At 48.0% G+C, this 13,308-nt stretch overlaps 1 protein-coding gene across 3 annotated transcripts in view; it reads left to right on the forward strand.

Annotated features, from left to right (window-relative positions):
• Nucleotides 1-9,982: 9,982 nt before the first annotated feature.
• The window catches only part of E2F3 (E2F transcription factor 3), a 48,519-nt gene continuing 45,193 nt past the window's right edge, over nt 9,983-13,308 (forward strand). The window contains exon 1 of one of the 3 annotated variants that reach the window (XM_068160854.1): nt 9,983-10,335. In XM_068160854.1, coding sequence (XP_068016955.1) covers nt 10,012-10,335 — 324 coding nt within the window. In that variant the 5' untranslated portion in view covers nt 9,983-10,011. Of the gene's footprint in view, nt 10,336-10,900; nt 10,962-13,308 lie in introns of those variants that run through there. The other 2 variants (XM_068160853.1, XM_068160855.1) reach the window with 2 other exon arrangements.

Here is a 13,308-nt window from a genome sequence, read left to right on the forward strand (position 1 = left end):
ACTAGTTCATGAAGATCTCACTAATCTCAGTGCAAGACTGCCCAAGTTTCCAAGCTCCTAAGGTCTCCCATCTGTCTCAAAAGCTTAGAAATGACATACTGCAAAATCAGATGAAAGTGAGATCTGAAGAAATCTGGTGCCTCCCAACTGATTTGCTGCCATTTCTTTCCCAGCAAGGCAATATCTTCCCAGATGAGTCACACATAAAATGAAGACCAAAACAAGAATGTGTTTATACCCCAGCACAGCAAACTCAACTTGTACTATGTATTTTTTGAAGTTGAAATGCTAAATTGTTATGAAAAACAGAGCATGAGCCTCTATTTTCTGCTCTTCAATGTTTAGAATTTAAAGCTGAGATATGAATTATCTTTGTTCTGATTATAATAAGAAAGACATTTCACACAAAGTAAAAAGAGAAGGAATCATGATGCTAGAGAAGCATTTGCCTCCTGCTCACCTTGATAAACAATAATGTGCTTTGTGAGTATATGCTTTTTTCAACAGCTGCCCTCTTTAGACTCAGGATATTGATGTCTGGCTAATGAGGATTTTCATGGACTCGAAACTCTGTTTTCATTAAAGATGCATAGCCAGGCTGATAATATTGAGAACTGAATTCTAAAATTTGGAGAATAACTCTTATGAAGAGCGACTGAAGAAGCTGGGGCTGTTTAGCTTGGAAAAGAGGAGGCTGAGGAGAGACCTCATTGCTCTCTACAACTACCTGAAAGGACATTGTGGAGAGGCTGGGCCTGGTCTTTTCTCACAGGTAATTAGTGATAGAACAAGAGGGAATGGCCTCAAGCTATGACTGGCTATGTAGAGACCAGACATTAGAAAATTTTTTTCCCAGCAAGAGTGGTCAGGCATTGGAATGTGCTGCCCAGGGAGGTGGTTGAATCACCAGTCCTGGATGTGTTTAAATGTCATTTCGATGTGGTGCTCAGGGATGAGTTTTAGAGGTGAGCTTTGTAGCGCAGGGCTGGCAGTTGGACTTGGTGATCCTGAGGGTCTTTTCCAGCCTGAATATTTCTGTGATTCTGTGAGGATCTTTATGCATGACCAGATTGTGCTTAAAACCTGGGGGACACATAGGGACCAGAAAACCTGACGAGATTTTATTTGTGGGCAAGGATTGCGTCCCAACAGACACTATGCCCTACTAGAAGTACAGAGCAATTTATATTAGTGTCTTACCTCACAACTCTCAATTCCATAGGCTTCATCATTTTCTAAGACTTTGACAGCCAGATTATAGCACTCCCACTTTTGCATATGGAAGTTTTCTAGAGGAAGGGGGAAAAATTTTTGATGTTACTCAGAGTCCTTCCCATCTCACCACTATCACTCACAATCTCAGCAGCCAACTATTCTGATATATATAATCCTTGTTCTTGCATAGTACCCACAGAGTGCAATGGCATTCAGTTACTAAGAGATTGGCTTTATTTTGAAGAGGCAAAGACTGGTGGGATCAAAACAAAGCCAACTGCAATGAAGTGGCAAGAAATGCATGGTTTAGTGAGAAGAGATTCTCAGAAAGGCCAGCCTAAGTAAATAGAAATACAGGTAAGACCTTGCCAAGTGCTGATGTACATTAAATCTGAGATTAAGAGGCTGATCAACAGCTGTTCCTTGTAGCTGTTTGTCACAGCTGCATCTGCACCTGGTTGTTCTCTTGAGTTGAGGGGCAGATGGTGTCACCCCTGCACACATTTTGCACAGAAGAGCCCTGAAAAGTGGGACAGCTGTTACATACTATGTCAGCTTTTACTGCCAGGGCCGAGGAAGCTTGGGTCTGCATCTGCACTCCACCCAGCCAAACAGCCCCAGAGCCACATCAGCAAGAGAAGTCATCAGTTGAGATCCCTTCTACAGTCAGTGTAACACAGAGACTGCTACTGGGAACGTGCAGTGTTAAGGAGTTTTTGTACAGCTGTGGTTCAGACAAGAGGAAGCCTGTGTGGGGGTCTGCTAACGGAAAAGAAAATGCAAGGCCAAAGATGCTCGCTGGAGATCTCAATAGCCTAAAGCAAGATCTCATTGGTTGCAATTTTTTCTTTGACCACCAGACTCCACTGTCCTGCTTGTGATGTAGGCAGCTGTGAGAGCCACGTCGTCACTGAACTCACTGCTCGCCGATTCCCGCCTTGGAAATAAGCGTGGTACAAACGCCTAGAGGAATGGGAAATAGTGTAGATAACCTGTCAGGCAGAGATGGATGAGGAACAATTGAAACACGGCAAAACAGCAGAAGTTCAACTGACCTCATTAACTGAACTGCAAAGCACTGCCAAGAAAAAGGCTGGAGTTCCATGAACTCTTGGAGTTGGTGGGGTCTCAGCTCCCTTTTTGTGGGCACCTGGTTCTTCCCTGCCTACACATTGTCTCTAACATTGTGTTGGCTCAAGAAAATACTGAGCAGCCCTGCAGTGAAACAGATCAAGAAGCAATAGGAGCTAAGACTAACCCAGCCCAGATAATAGTTGGCTCTCACTCAGATCAGTTCCTCAGCCACGAGCAAAGGGAGGGGTAGCACAGGGACAGGAACAAATGATAAGTGAAGGCAGGACTGCTTCTCCTGGTGGCAGTGACAGCTTCTGCCTGCTCAAGGTGTGCATGCAACTACAGCCTAAGAGCAGAGGCACTCAGGGTCATGCTCAAGTCTGCAGCAGCTATGGATTGTGTTGGAGATACTTTGGATTGCTCTTCCCCTACCTTATGTTTATGCCTCCAAAAGGTACCAAATTTGAACAGATGTGGAGAAAACAGGCATTCAGAAGTCAGAAAACAGGGATTCCCAAAATGTCTTAGCAGTATGTTCTGCTAGGACATAGCTTCTGACAGGGAAGGCAGAAGATAGTCCCATAGGGATAGTTCTGATCATGTACAGAAACCTTGGGCTCTTGCTAACTTAATTTCCACTGTAGTCCTAATAGAATGGGTTTCTGAAGCCTTTATATGCTGAAATAACATTCAAGCATTATTTGAAAGTATTATTTATTGTTGTAAATGCTTTTGATGCCTTCAGAATGCATATCTCACAGTTACATTCCTGTAATGATGAAATATGAGGTTTTGGATAAACCCCCAGGTATTGCAGAAGTAAGGCCATATTCCTGCAGAAGCAGGACAAAGCAATTCCAACCAAAGAAAAATGCTAACTGATGTTATATCCATGGAAGTTTGAAAGTTACAAAGAAGGAAGAAAAAGATTCACATCTCCAAAAATGGTAATGGCTAGACATATCAAAGCATAGATAATAAAGATTATGAAAACAATCCAGAACAAAACTTATAGTTTTGATTGCACAGTATACTTTGTGCAGCTCTGTACTTTCCTAAAAAAAAATAAAAAGAAGGGGCCACTGGCTTTCTGGTTAATAAATAATACACCTAACCATTTTGCCAAAGCCTGTAAATAAAGAGTTAGTTCCAAAAGTCAGCACATTATGAGAAACAGCCTCAGTGCGCAGACTTTTTCGGCAAGCACTCAAAAAAGTAAATACAGGATGCAATTTATCTGATCTGGATGAATGTGGAAAAGAAACCTAACAAACCTGGATTGAGTTAAGACATTCCACCAGTATAACTTTCCTACAAGCCCACTAGATAAAGAAGGATAAAAGAGACCTTGTGTACAAAGAGATTAAAATCTTCTAGTTACAAAAGAGACCGTACCCTAATAAAATAGTCTTTCTCTTACCTCATCTAACAGGAGGTAATTTGGAGCTGGATTGATGGAGAGCATATGAGATGAGCACTATGGTGCCTGTGTTACAGGCCATGACCTCAGGAAGGAAACAGTCCTCCATCCACTCAGCCATTGATCCTCTTCCTTATTCTCTGCCACTCACCTACCCCCATGCCCATCTCCCACACCAGCTCCCAACATGTAGCTGGGTGCTCAGCAGCCATTACTGTGCCAGCTAGGCTGGTCTGAAGCACACACTCAAGCTTTTCCTATCCAGTGCATGGAAAGAGACAGAGACCCAAGATGGAGAGCTGGCCTTCCACCCTCAGAAAAACCCCAAACCAAAAAAACCCCAAAACAAGTAGGTGGTTTCAGGGGACTCCTTACTCCAGGTCTTCACAGCAAGTTACTGAGCAGCATGACAAGGGATATTGGATGCCTAGGTTCAAGTTTGTCTTTTCCTTGCTTTGGAAAATGGGTTTGAACTTTTATATCTCTGTCCTAGGAGAGTGTATGGGCTGTGGGCACCCTTCACTGCCAGATCACTGTCAGAGCAACTGCTCAGTAAATGATATCAAATGATCAATCCAGAGACCTGGATTGCAGCCCTTGCCTCAGTGATGACAAATGAAGAAAACCTCAGAAGATTCAATAAATTACAATATTTTCCTATCAGAATGCCCAGAAACTCTTTCACCCAAAAACTGTCTGAATAACTTGCTCTTTAAAAAGAAAACCTTGAAAATGGAACATACACAGAAATGAACAAAGCATAGCCATGTTAGATAGTTCATCTTAATAACCTTTTGAAGCCAGTCCTCCTGAAGTTAAGAGCATGTGAGGTTCAGGCTCTGCATGGGTAGCTGTCCAATGGACTTCTGCACACTCCAGAGGCCATTTGCTGAGGCACGGCAAACCTCTCTGGGTACAGAGTCTCTTCACAGACAGTTGTTTAGGCTTGATTATTACAAGGAGATTGTATGGTCTTTTGGAAGGCAATCAATTCATTTATACAAAGGCTGAAAGAACTTAAGGATTGAAGGTCTGAGTAGTAGACCTTCAAGAGGGTTAGATGGCTTGAGAGCAGCTTTATTTTAGGTTGCTTTGTGTTTTAAATAGCACTTGATCAACAGGAGCAAGGTTTCAATGGATTGCTGTGTGAGGACTTGGTGCAGGAGGCTACTATGGACATTAACTCTTCATGTAAACTTGGTCTGAATTGACAAAAGGAATCATAGATGTTGAACAGCCCCCATGTCTCCTTCCTAGTGAAATTCCTTGCACTGGACCATGTTCTCAGAGGGTAAGGTGTGCTGTAACCCCACAAAAGGAAAGACAGAACGTTGCAACAGGAGGACCAACAGTCTAGCAAGTAGCTAATGTCCTAATCCTGCCATACACAAACACTTCAAGTCACCTTGTGATAACTAGACCGTGTAAGGTCAAGTAGGTATCTCAGTCTTTCCGCAAAAGGGCTGTAGTGCCCTGCCATCTCCTCCAGCTGGTAGTCAGACTTGATGTTTCTCACTAGAATCCTCTCTAAGGCAGATGTATATTGACATACAGTATTTATAATGCATGCATGATTTTTCTTGTACTTTTGGAAGTATCATTTTCTGCAAATCAAAATTACATGCTTATCAATGTATGTAGGTGGTGAAGCATAGAAATGGAAGACATTAACAACTGTATGGATAAATACAGAAGGTATTTTTTTCAAGGCAAATATATGGCTACATGCAAAGGCTTGAGATTCTTACAGAGTATCAACAGACTGCAATGACTCAACATGGGAAGGGAAGGGAAGGGAAGGGAAGGGAAGGGAAGGGAAGGGAAGGGAAGGGAAGGGAAGGGAAGGGAAGGGAAGGGAAGGGAAGGGAAGGGAAGGGAAGGGAAGGGAAGGGAAGGGAAGGGAAGGGAAGGGAAGGGAAGGGAAGGGAAGGGAAGGGAAGGGAAGGGAAGGGAAGGGAAGGGAAGGGAAGGGAAGGGAAGGGAAGGGAAAGGGAATGTCAATCCTTTTGGGTTTCTTATTATAATTCCGGAACTTTTTTGTGGTTTTCTTTTAATGCTGTCCAGATCTTAAGAATGGGAAAACTCACACTAGAATCCAGGTCTTTGGGCAACTTTTAACCATTTTAACATCATGGCAAATCTTATTCTCTATTAATGCTTCCACTAACTGCCAAACAGCCAGCATCCCAAAGAAAGCAATCCTCTTTATACATCAGCCATCCACTTTTGGGACAAACACAGCTTTTCCCCTACATGACACTGGGTGGGTAAAATCACATATTATCATGCAGATAAAGAGCATACTCACAAAGATAGTGACGTAGTACCACATTACCATACTCACAAGGAAAGATAGATCACAGTTGCACATTAGTTTTAATTGCAGTATCTTCTAAGCCTTTGAGTTTTGCAGGGTATTTCCTCTGCAACAGATACCTGAATGATGACATCCCAGTAGGCAGCAGTTTGTATTTCACAGACCAACAAAGGTTGTTGGGCCTGCAATTAGCCTCCTTTATGTAGCTCTCTGTACAGTTCTTACATGTGTTTTACTTTCCAACTTCTTTTCGTTCCTTCCAGTAGCTCTAGGAAGTGAGTTATATATCTCATAGGTTCCACTGTGAACTGAAATATCTGCCATAGAATTGCATTTAAAGAAAAGGTACCTCTTCTCCACCAGCCTTACCACAGTCACAGCACAACTCTACTTCCAGAAGGCAGGAACATGCAGCCTTCCCATTCAGGTGATACAGGCCATGTCTTCTGGCTATCCCATTCATCTGGGCGTGTTTCTGGGACTAGCTTTGTACATCTGGTTCCAGGGAAGTGCTACCTGGTAGAGTTCTTTCTGCTGTTCATTTTCTTGTGTAAAAATAGATGTTGTCTGTTTAGATTTATTGCAGTTCAGTTGAAGCATTCTTCTGAGTGTGATAGGATTTTGTTTGTTTCTTGAAAACTTTTAGACATTCTTATACATTAAGAGAAATCCTTTTCCTTCACAAGGAAAACCAACACACACAACACAAAAAGTACAGAATTTAACTGTTAATAGTTTAGCTTTACTTTATTACAACTGCTTGGCTTATGCCCAGGGTAAAGAGCTACTAGAAAATTAGATAATGAAGGAACCGATATATGGAAGTGAATTCTGAAGTGTACCATGCCTCAGCCTGAGCACTGCCTCCTTTTCTCCCTCTGACTGTGGTCTGTTTCTGCTCATGGGATCTTGACTGTTTCTGCTATATCTACACAGCTTTTTTTATATTTTAGGGTTTTTCTGTTCTTTCTTTTTAAAGGTCTGTCCTAAGGGCTCCCTGTTTTTGCTGTTGTCACTTTACTATCTACCTTCTTTCTTTCTTTATTACTTTTTTCCCCCCTACAAGGTAACATAATGACCTGTCTTTCTTCATCTCAACATCCACCTCAACATGAGGAATAACTTTACTGTGTGGATAACAGAGGGCTGGAACAGGCTGCCCAGAGTCGTCTTCTCTAGAGACCTTCCAAATTTCTGTGTGGCGTGCCCTAGGTGACCCTGCTCTGACAGGGGGTGTTGGACTCAATGATGTCCACAGGTCTCTTCCAACCCCTAGCATTCTATTTTTCCATGATCTTGCAGGATCCTTGATTATATCCCTTTCACCACTTTGCTTTTCCTTTTTTCCCCATACTGTTCTCTCTTCACATTGTTTCTTAGATGCCTTTTTTACTTTCTCTCCTGAAGAGTCCCCATTACTCCTTTCACAGCTGCCCACGGTTACCATTCGTTCCTGTTATTTCCATTCCCTTTCCTCCAGGATATGAAAAAGCAATGTAGTGTTACCATTTCCACACTTGGGGGGGGGAAAAAAAGTATCTTTATTTTGAACTATAAGCAATCTTACTGCCTGCCTGCCCACACATTTCTCTTTCTGGACTTTTCCCTCCTCCTTCACCTGCTGTCCTTGCTCCTCAGCTTCTGCTCTGCCTTGGCCCTTGGATGTGCCCTAGTAAACTTCTCCTCCTAGGAGATGGAGAGTTCTAGTGTAGGATGTCCTCACATGATGGGTAGTTAGCTGAAGATGACAGCAACCTTGGCAGTGCAAAACCCTAAAAGATGCTCCAGAAGAAGACTGAAGGTGAGCTCTGCAACAGGGAGACCTGTGTTTACTTCATGTTTTGCTAAAGATACACCTCACCCAGCCAGCAAGGTGCTCCTCTACCTGCCATGGCTAAAGGACACTGAGAACAGGTCTCAGCTCCTTCACACTGTGCACGGGCAAAAAGTTGGACATTGCTGCCTGACTCTATGTGCAGTCCACAGTAGCAGAACCACAGAAGTAGATACAATTTTAAAGGATGTTAAGGCTCCACAGAAGAACATGACATTTTGGGTCAAGCCCTATTCCTGTCTTGTCTGGAAGGACCATAATGAAGACTCTTTAGGGCTTTTAGATTTGGAAACATTCTGGACACTCAGACCAAACTTGCATTACCCCTAAAATAAGCCTTCCTTATCTAGTCTATCCTCCCTAGGTAGGCTACTGCCGGATTTCCACATTTCAACATCTATTGATCATTGATTATCTATATTACACCTAACAGTGCTTAAAAAGTCCATAACTTTCCCTACAGAAGAAGAGTTATCTCTTTGTGACCTTTTATACATCAGCTCACAACTTCATTGTCCTCTACCCGTTTCACCCCAACAAAACAAAAGCCAGCCTTTGCAGTAGGACACATTTTTCTGACCATATTTTATTGTTCTCATTTTCCTCTGTATCCTCTTCCCTAACATGCAGTGCCCAAAATTGTATGCAGTAGCTTAATCAAGGTCTCTCCAGTGCCAAAATGGAGCGGAATTTTCTTCTTTATGGCAAACATGCCCAGAGTGGAAGATGCTCCTCTTTTATGTGAAATGGCATCACACCAGAGGCATCCACTGTGTCTGAGCTGGAGTCAAACTGGGTGAAACTATACACAAGGTTATAGACTTGATGAAGCGATTTGTCTGTGTAACTGCTAGTGATAGAAATGGGGAACATTATCAAGGGAAAGGATCTTCATCTGCCCCATTGAGCAGCATCAGCCTGGACATGACTGTTGGGAGCACTGGTGGCAGAGAATGTGTACAAAACATGGGAAAACTGGGCATGACTAGGGGAGCATTTAATAAGTTAAAGGGGCATTTAATATATGAAGACAGGAGCAGGAAGTGGAAACATCTAGTTCCACTGTTTTGCTTCTTGGAGGTGACACGGATCATAAGGGAAGGGAGTTTTAGTTTTTTGGTGTCTTCGTTTTTCGTGGAAAAATCCCCAAGAAATGAAGTGCCTCAGGCAGGGTGGTTTGAAGGCTTGTAGATGCAGATGTGCGAGGAGAACGGAAAGTGCTCCTCCAGTCACTGGAGCGTGAAATCCCGCATCAGAATGGCTTCAAACGGTTTCCTCAACACTTCACCTGGCCGGGCTGAAGCCTTTTCCAGCAAACCAGGGCGAGAACTCAGGTGGCGCCAGGCGAGAACCTGGCCCAGCGGAAAGGAGGTGCCAGCCCCGCACCCCACGCACCTTGGGAGCGGCGGCGTTTCCGCAAGCCCGCATCGCCTTCCCAGGGCTGGCAAACAGGCGCGCGCTCGCCCTGCCCTGCCCTACCCTGCCCGCCCCGGGTAAGCGGTTTCGCGGGGCGGGATGGCCCCTCCAGCGAGCACGTTGCGGTGGACGCCGCGCAGCTGTCACTGTCAGGGAGCCGGCGAACCGGGATCCCGGCTCCTCGGAGGGGGAATCCCCCAGCCTCGCCCCCGCAGCCAATCGGCGGGAGACATGCAAATCGTGGCCTCTCCGGGCCAGTGGAAAAGGAGAGGGGCGGGGAGGCGGTGCCCGGTTGGACGGCGGAGAAGGAGGCGAAGGCCAATGAGGTGGCGAGGCGGGCGGGGCGCACCCCGGGGGCGGGGTCATGCAAATTTAGTTTGAAAAGAGGGCGGGAAATCCGAGTTTCGCGGGAGGCCCTTGGCGCGTAACCCGTCTCCTTTCCCTTCATTCATTGTCAGCAGCCGCCGCTTCCTGGAGCCATTTTCCAGCCGGCCCCACACAGCGGGAGCGGCCCCGCTCCATCCGCCGCATCTGGCCGCCCCGCCGTCTTCGTCCCCCCCCGGCGGCCCGCATCCTGCAGCCGGGCCCCCCCCCCGGCACCCGCAGCCCCCAGTATTTTGTGCGGGGCCTCGGCATCGAGGAGGAAACGAGCTGGGAAGGCCGGGGGGGGGAGGGGGGGAGGGACGGCCAGGGGGAGGAGGAGACGCGGCTGCGGGGACAGACGCGGAGGGAAGGATGAGAAGGGGACTCCAGCCGTCGGCCCCGGCAGCGCCGCCGCCCGCACCGTCCACGGACTCCAGAGCAGCCCCCGCCGGCTTCCCAGCCCGTTTTGCCGCCGGCACCTTCATCCAGATCCGCAGCACCGGCGCGGCGGCGGGGGCGCCCTGTGTTGTCTCCTCCTCCGCCGCCGTCGCCGCTTCCCAGGCTCCCGGTGCCTTTGCCCCGGCGGCGGATGCGGGCCAGCCCGCTGGCAGTTCGCTGTACTGCACCCCTCACGGACCCGCCGGCAGGACGGCGCTGCTGCAGCCCGCTCTCGGCGGAGGCGGAGGCCGCCCCCCGGTAATTTTTTTTTCTCCCCCGTCCCCGCGGGAGGGTGAAGGGGACGGCGAGGGATCAACGCCAGGCAGGCCCTCTCCCAAGCGCTGTCCGGGCCCCAGGGGCGCGCGGGTGGGGGTAGGGGTGAGAGCAGGAAAGGCGGAGGCAGCGCTTTGTTGCAATAAACTTTCCTCCCTCCTTCCAGCACCCCCCTCCCTTCCCTTCTCCCCCTCCCCCCCCCCCCATCCGCTGCCGGGGCTTATTTAAAAGGCAAAAAGAAAAAGGGAAAAAAAAAAAAAAAAAAAAAAGGGGGGGGGGGGAGGGGGAGGAAAATAAATCCCCCGCCACGTTCCGCTGCACGGGTGCAAAGAGCGAGGAAGACGGCGGCAGGGAAGGGCCCCGCTTTCCCCGGGACGGGAGGCCGGGCCGGGCCGTGCCCCGCCGGTGTCTCCGCTTCACCCCCGGAGCCGCCGGTGACGTCTGGCACACGTGCGCGGAGGCCGCGGCTGTGACTGGGAGCCGGGGCGGGCGGGGAGGGGGACGCCGCTTCCTCCTCCTCCTCCTCCTCCTCCTCCCTCTGGCCTGGGACAGCCCGACCGCCGGCCGGCCGCCCCCGGCCCCCGCCGCTCTTGGAAATGCCCCTGCAGCAGGTCAGTGACTCGTGGGGCGGCGGCGGGCAACCACCCTTCTTCCCTTAGAATTTCCGCACCCCCTTAAAATTCCGCCCCCCTCCCCCCCAGGAAATATTACCACCCACCCCCCCACACGCCCCCGTCTTTGTCCTCGCTATTTTCGGGGGCGCGCTTGGCCCTCGTGGGCTCCGCCGAATTGGAGAGCGGGGGAGGGTGCAGAGCATCCCCGCCGGGCGAGGGTCGTGGGGGCCGGGGAGGGGGCGAACCTGCACACCTCGGCTTGCAGGTGAGCCCCCCTCGTCGTCTACGACCCTCACCTAGCAGGGTGGGATCGATAAACTCCCTCCTGCCCCAGTGCGCCCCTGCCCGGGCAAAAGGGGTTTAGACACCCTCCCCCACCCCCCGCCCCTCATCTAGTCGCTGATGGTCCAGGTACAGATGCAGCTGCATTTCTGAGATACTTTTGCGAGAGCTTAGGAACAGCATCAGCATTTGTGTTTTCTGTGCAGCTGGGGACCATGAGGATGGCAGGAACTGCCTTTCCTGTGGGTTTTAGCAGGTGTTGGTTGCTGAGGTAGGGATGGGTTTCAAGGCTCATCACATCCAAGACTTTTTTAGATAAGCATCTTTGCTGTAAAAGATAATTCATTTTCCAGTGGTCCTGGTCTTCAGTATATCCTAATGGTGCTCAGTATCAAGCAGGCTGGTTGAAGCCACTCTAAATATTTGGCTGTCCTATGTGAACGTTTGATTCCTAGAAGGTGGTGGTGAGTACAAAGAGGAGCATATGTTACAGGATGATTCTGGAGAATAATTCCACAGTCTTTCTCTTTTTGTGGGAGGGATGTTGGTGACAGAGACATAAGATTTCTCTTTAATGGATGCTACAAGACCTTCAAATATGAATGTAGTGCTTCTCTTTTTTTGGTATATTTTTCACTCCACTAATGGGAGTAACTTCTAGCTGTAAACCCCCAGGAAGGCTTCTTTCCACCTTAAAGGTTTGGAAGTAGGAAGACAATTTTGGGCTCTGCCTGCAAAGAAGTATCCACACTAGCTGTCAGTTTGTTGTATTACCTTCAGCTCCCATGTTTACCTGGGGGAGAGGTGTGGGATGGGGAAGGGAGAGAGTGGTCAGACTGGCAATATATACAGATGGAGACTGGCACCCTCCCAGGGTGATAGGCTGTCCATGGCATGCAGTAGGAAAAGGGCTGCTCTGCCCTGACAGCTGTTCATATTGGAGTGCCCCTCTTGGAGCTGTGCTGATTTGCTGCAGATCCCTCTCCTGGGAAATGAGGCTGAAGCACCCTAGTGCTCTGCCTCGACTTTCTGCTTGGAAAACTGCTTGGCATGGAGATGATCTAGCCCTTTCACAGTTCTCAGGCTCCCACCTAGTGTTCTCCCAAACTCAGAGAGTATGTTCTGGGACTTGAGGATATTTTCTCAGTTGGTTCCTAGCTCAGCATTTTTGAGAAACTGGTATTGGAAACTGGTGAGAGGAGTGAGGAAAACACTGGGTAGTTGAGGCAGCAAGCTCAGGTGAGTAATGTCAGTATGGGTTTGGTGCTTAATTTGTTGAATTGCAAGTGTTTCATGGAGCCTGAGACCCCCAGCTGAAAACAAGGCCCTGCTATGCAAATGACTGTAGGGATAAGTCTAAAACTTGGCCAGCACACCTGCACTGGTTAGGATTATGAAAATACTCTAGTTTTGCACATGTAACTGCACTGGCAACCCACCCAACACTTCCAAATATAAACTATGGTATAACTGGAAAAGAGTCAGTACAGCAGTATAATTTAGGCTGTTCAGGGAGGTATTTGACTACTAGCAAATGAAAAAGTTTCTTTTGCTCAAGTAAGCTGTGCCCCTCCCTGGGAATTTGTTAGTACTTTATGGTTGGGTAAGTGTAATTGTGCTGGAAAGGCTTTGAAAAGTGGCCTGGTCTGTAACAGTGAGTGGCTGCAGCCCCAGATAGAGAGTTTGGACACTCCACCATCTCCCAAGCAGGTGTCTTGCCATGTCAGTGCCTGTTGTGAGGGCTCATATTGCCAAGGGTTGCTAACTGGGCTTTTGTACCCTGGTGAGCCCAAGCTCTGGGAGGCTGTGGCTCAGGCTGCCTTCCCTTTTAAGTTGAGGAGCTTTTTCCCAATTCCTGTGGAGTTAAGAGAAAGTGTTACTGGGCAGATCTGAACCCCTGCCATAGCTTACACAAGCGGTAATGAAGAATTAACTCTTGCAAAACAATCATTGTGCTCCTGGGAAAGCCTGGGCCTTCAGAAGTGGCCTCAGTGCTGCTGCAAGGGGCAGGTGGTCCTGTGTCCTCCCCTGCCCTGGTGGGCCCAGCCTACTGCTGCATCCT

Source organism: Melanerpes formicivorus, unplaced genomic scaffold (genome assembly GCF_026170545.1).
Source record: "Melanerpes formicivorus ecotype bairdi unplaced genomic scaffold, bMelFor1.0.p_v2 SCAF_53, whole genome shotgun sequence".
NCBI lineage: Eukaryota > Metazoa > Chordata > Aves > Piciformes > Picidae > Melanerpes > Melanerpes formicivorus.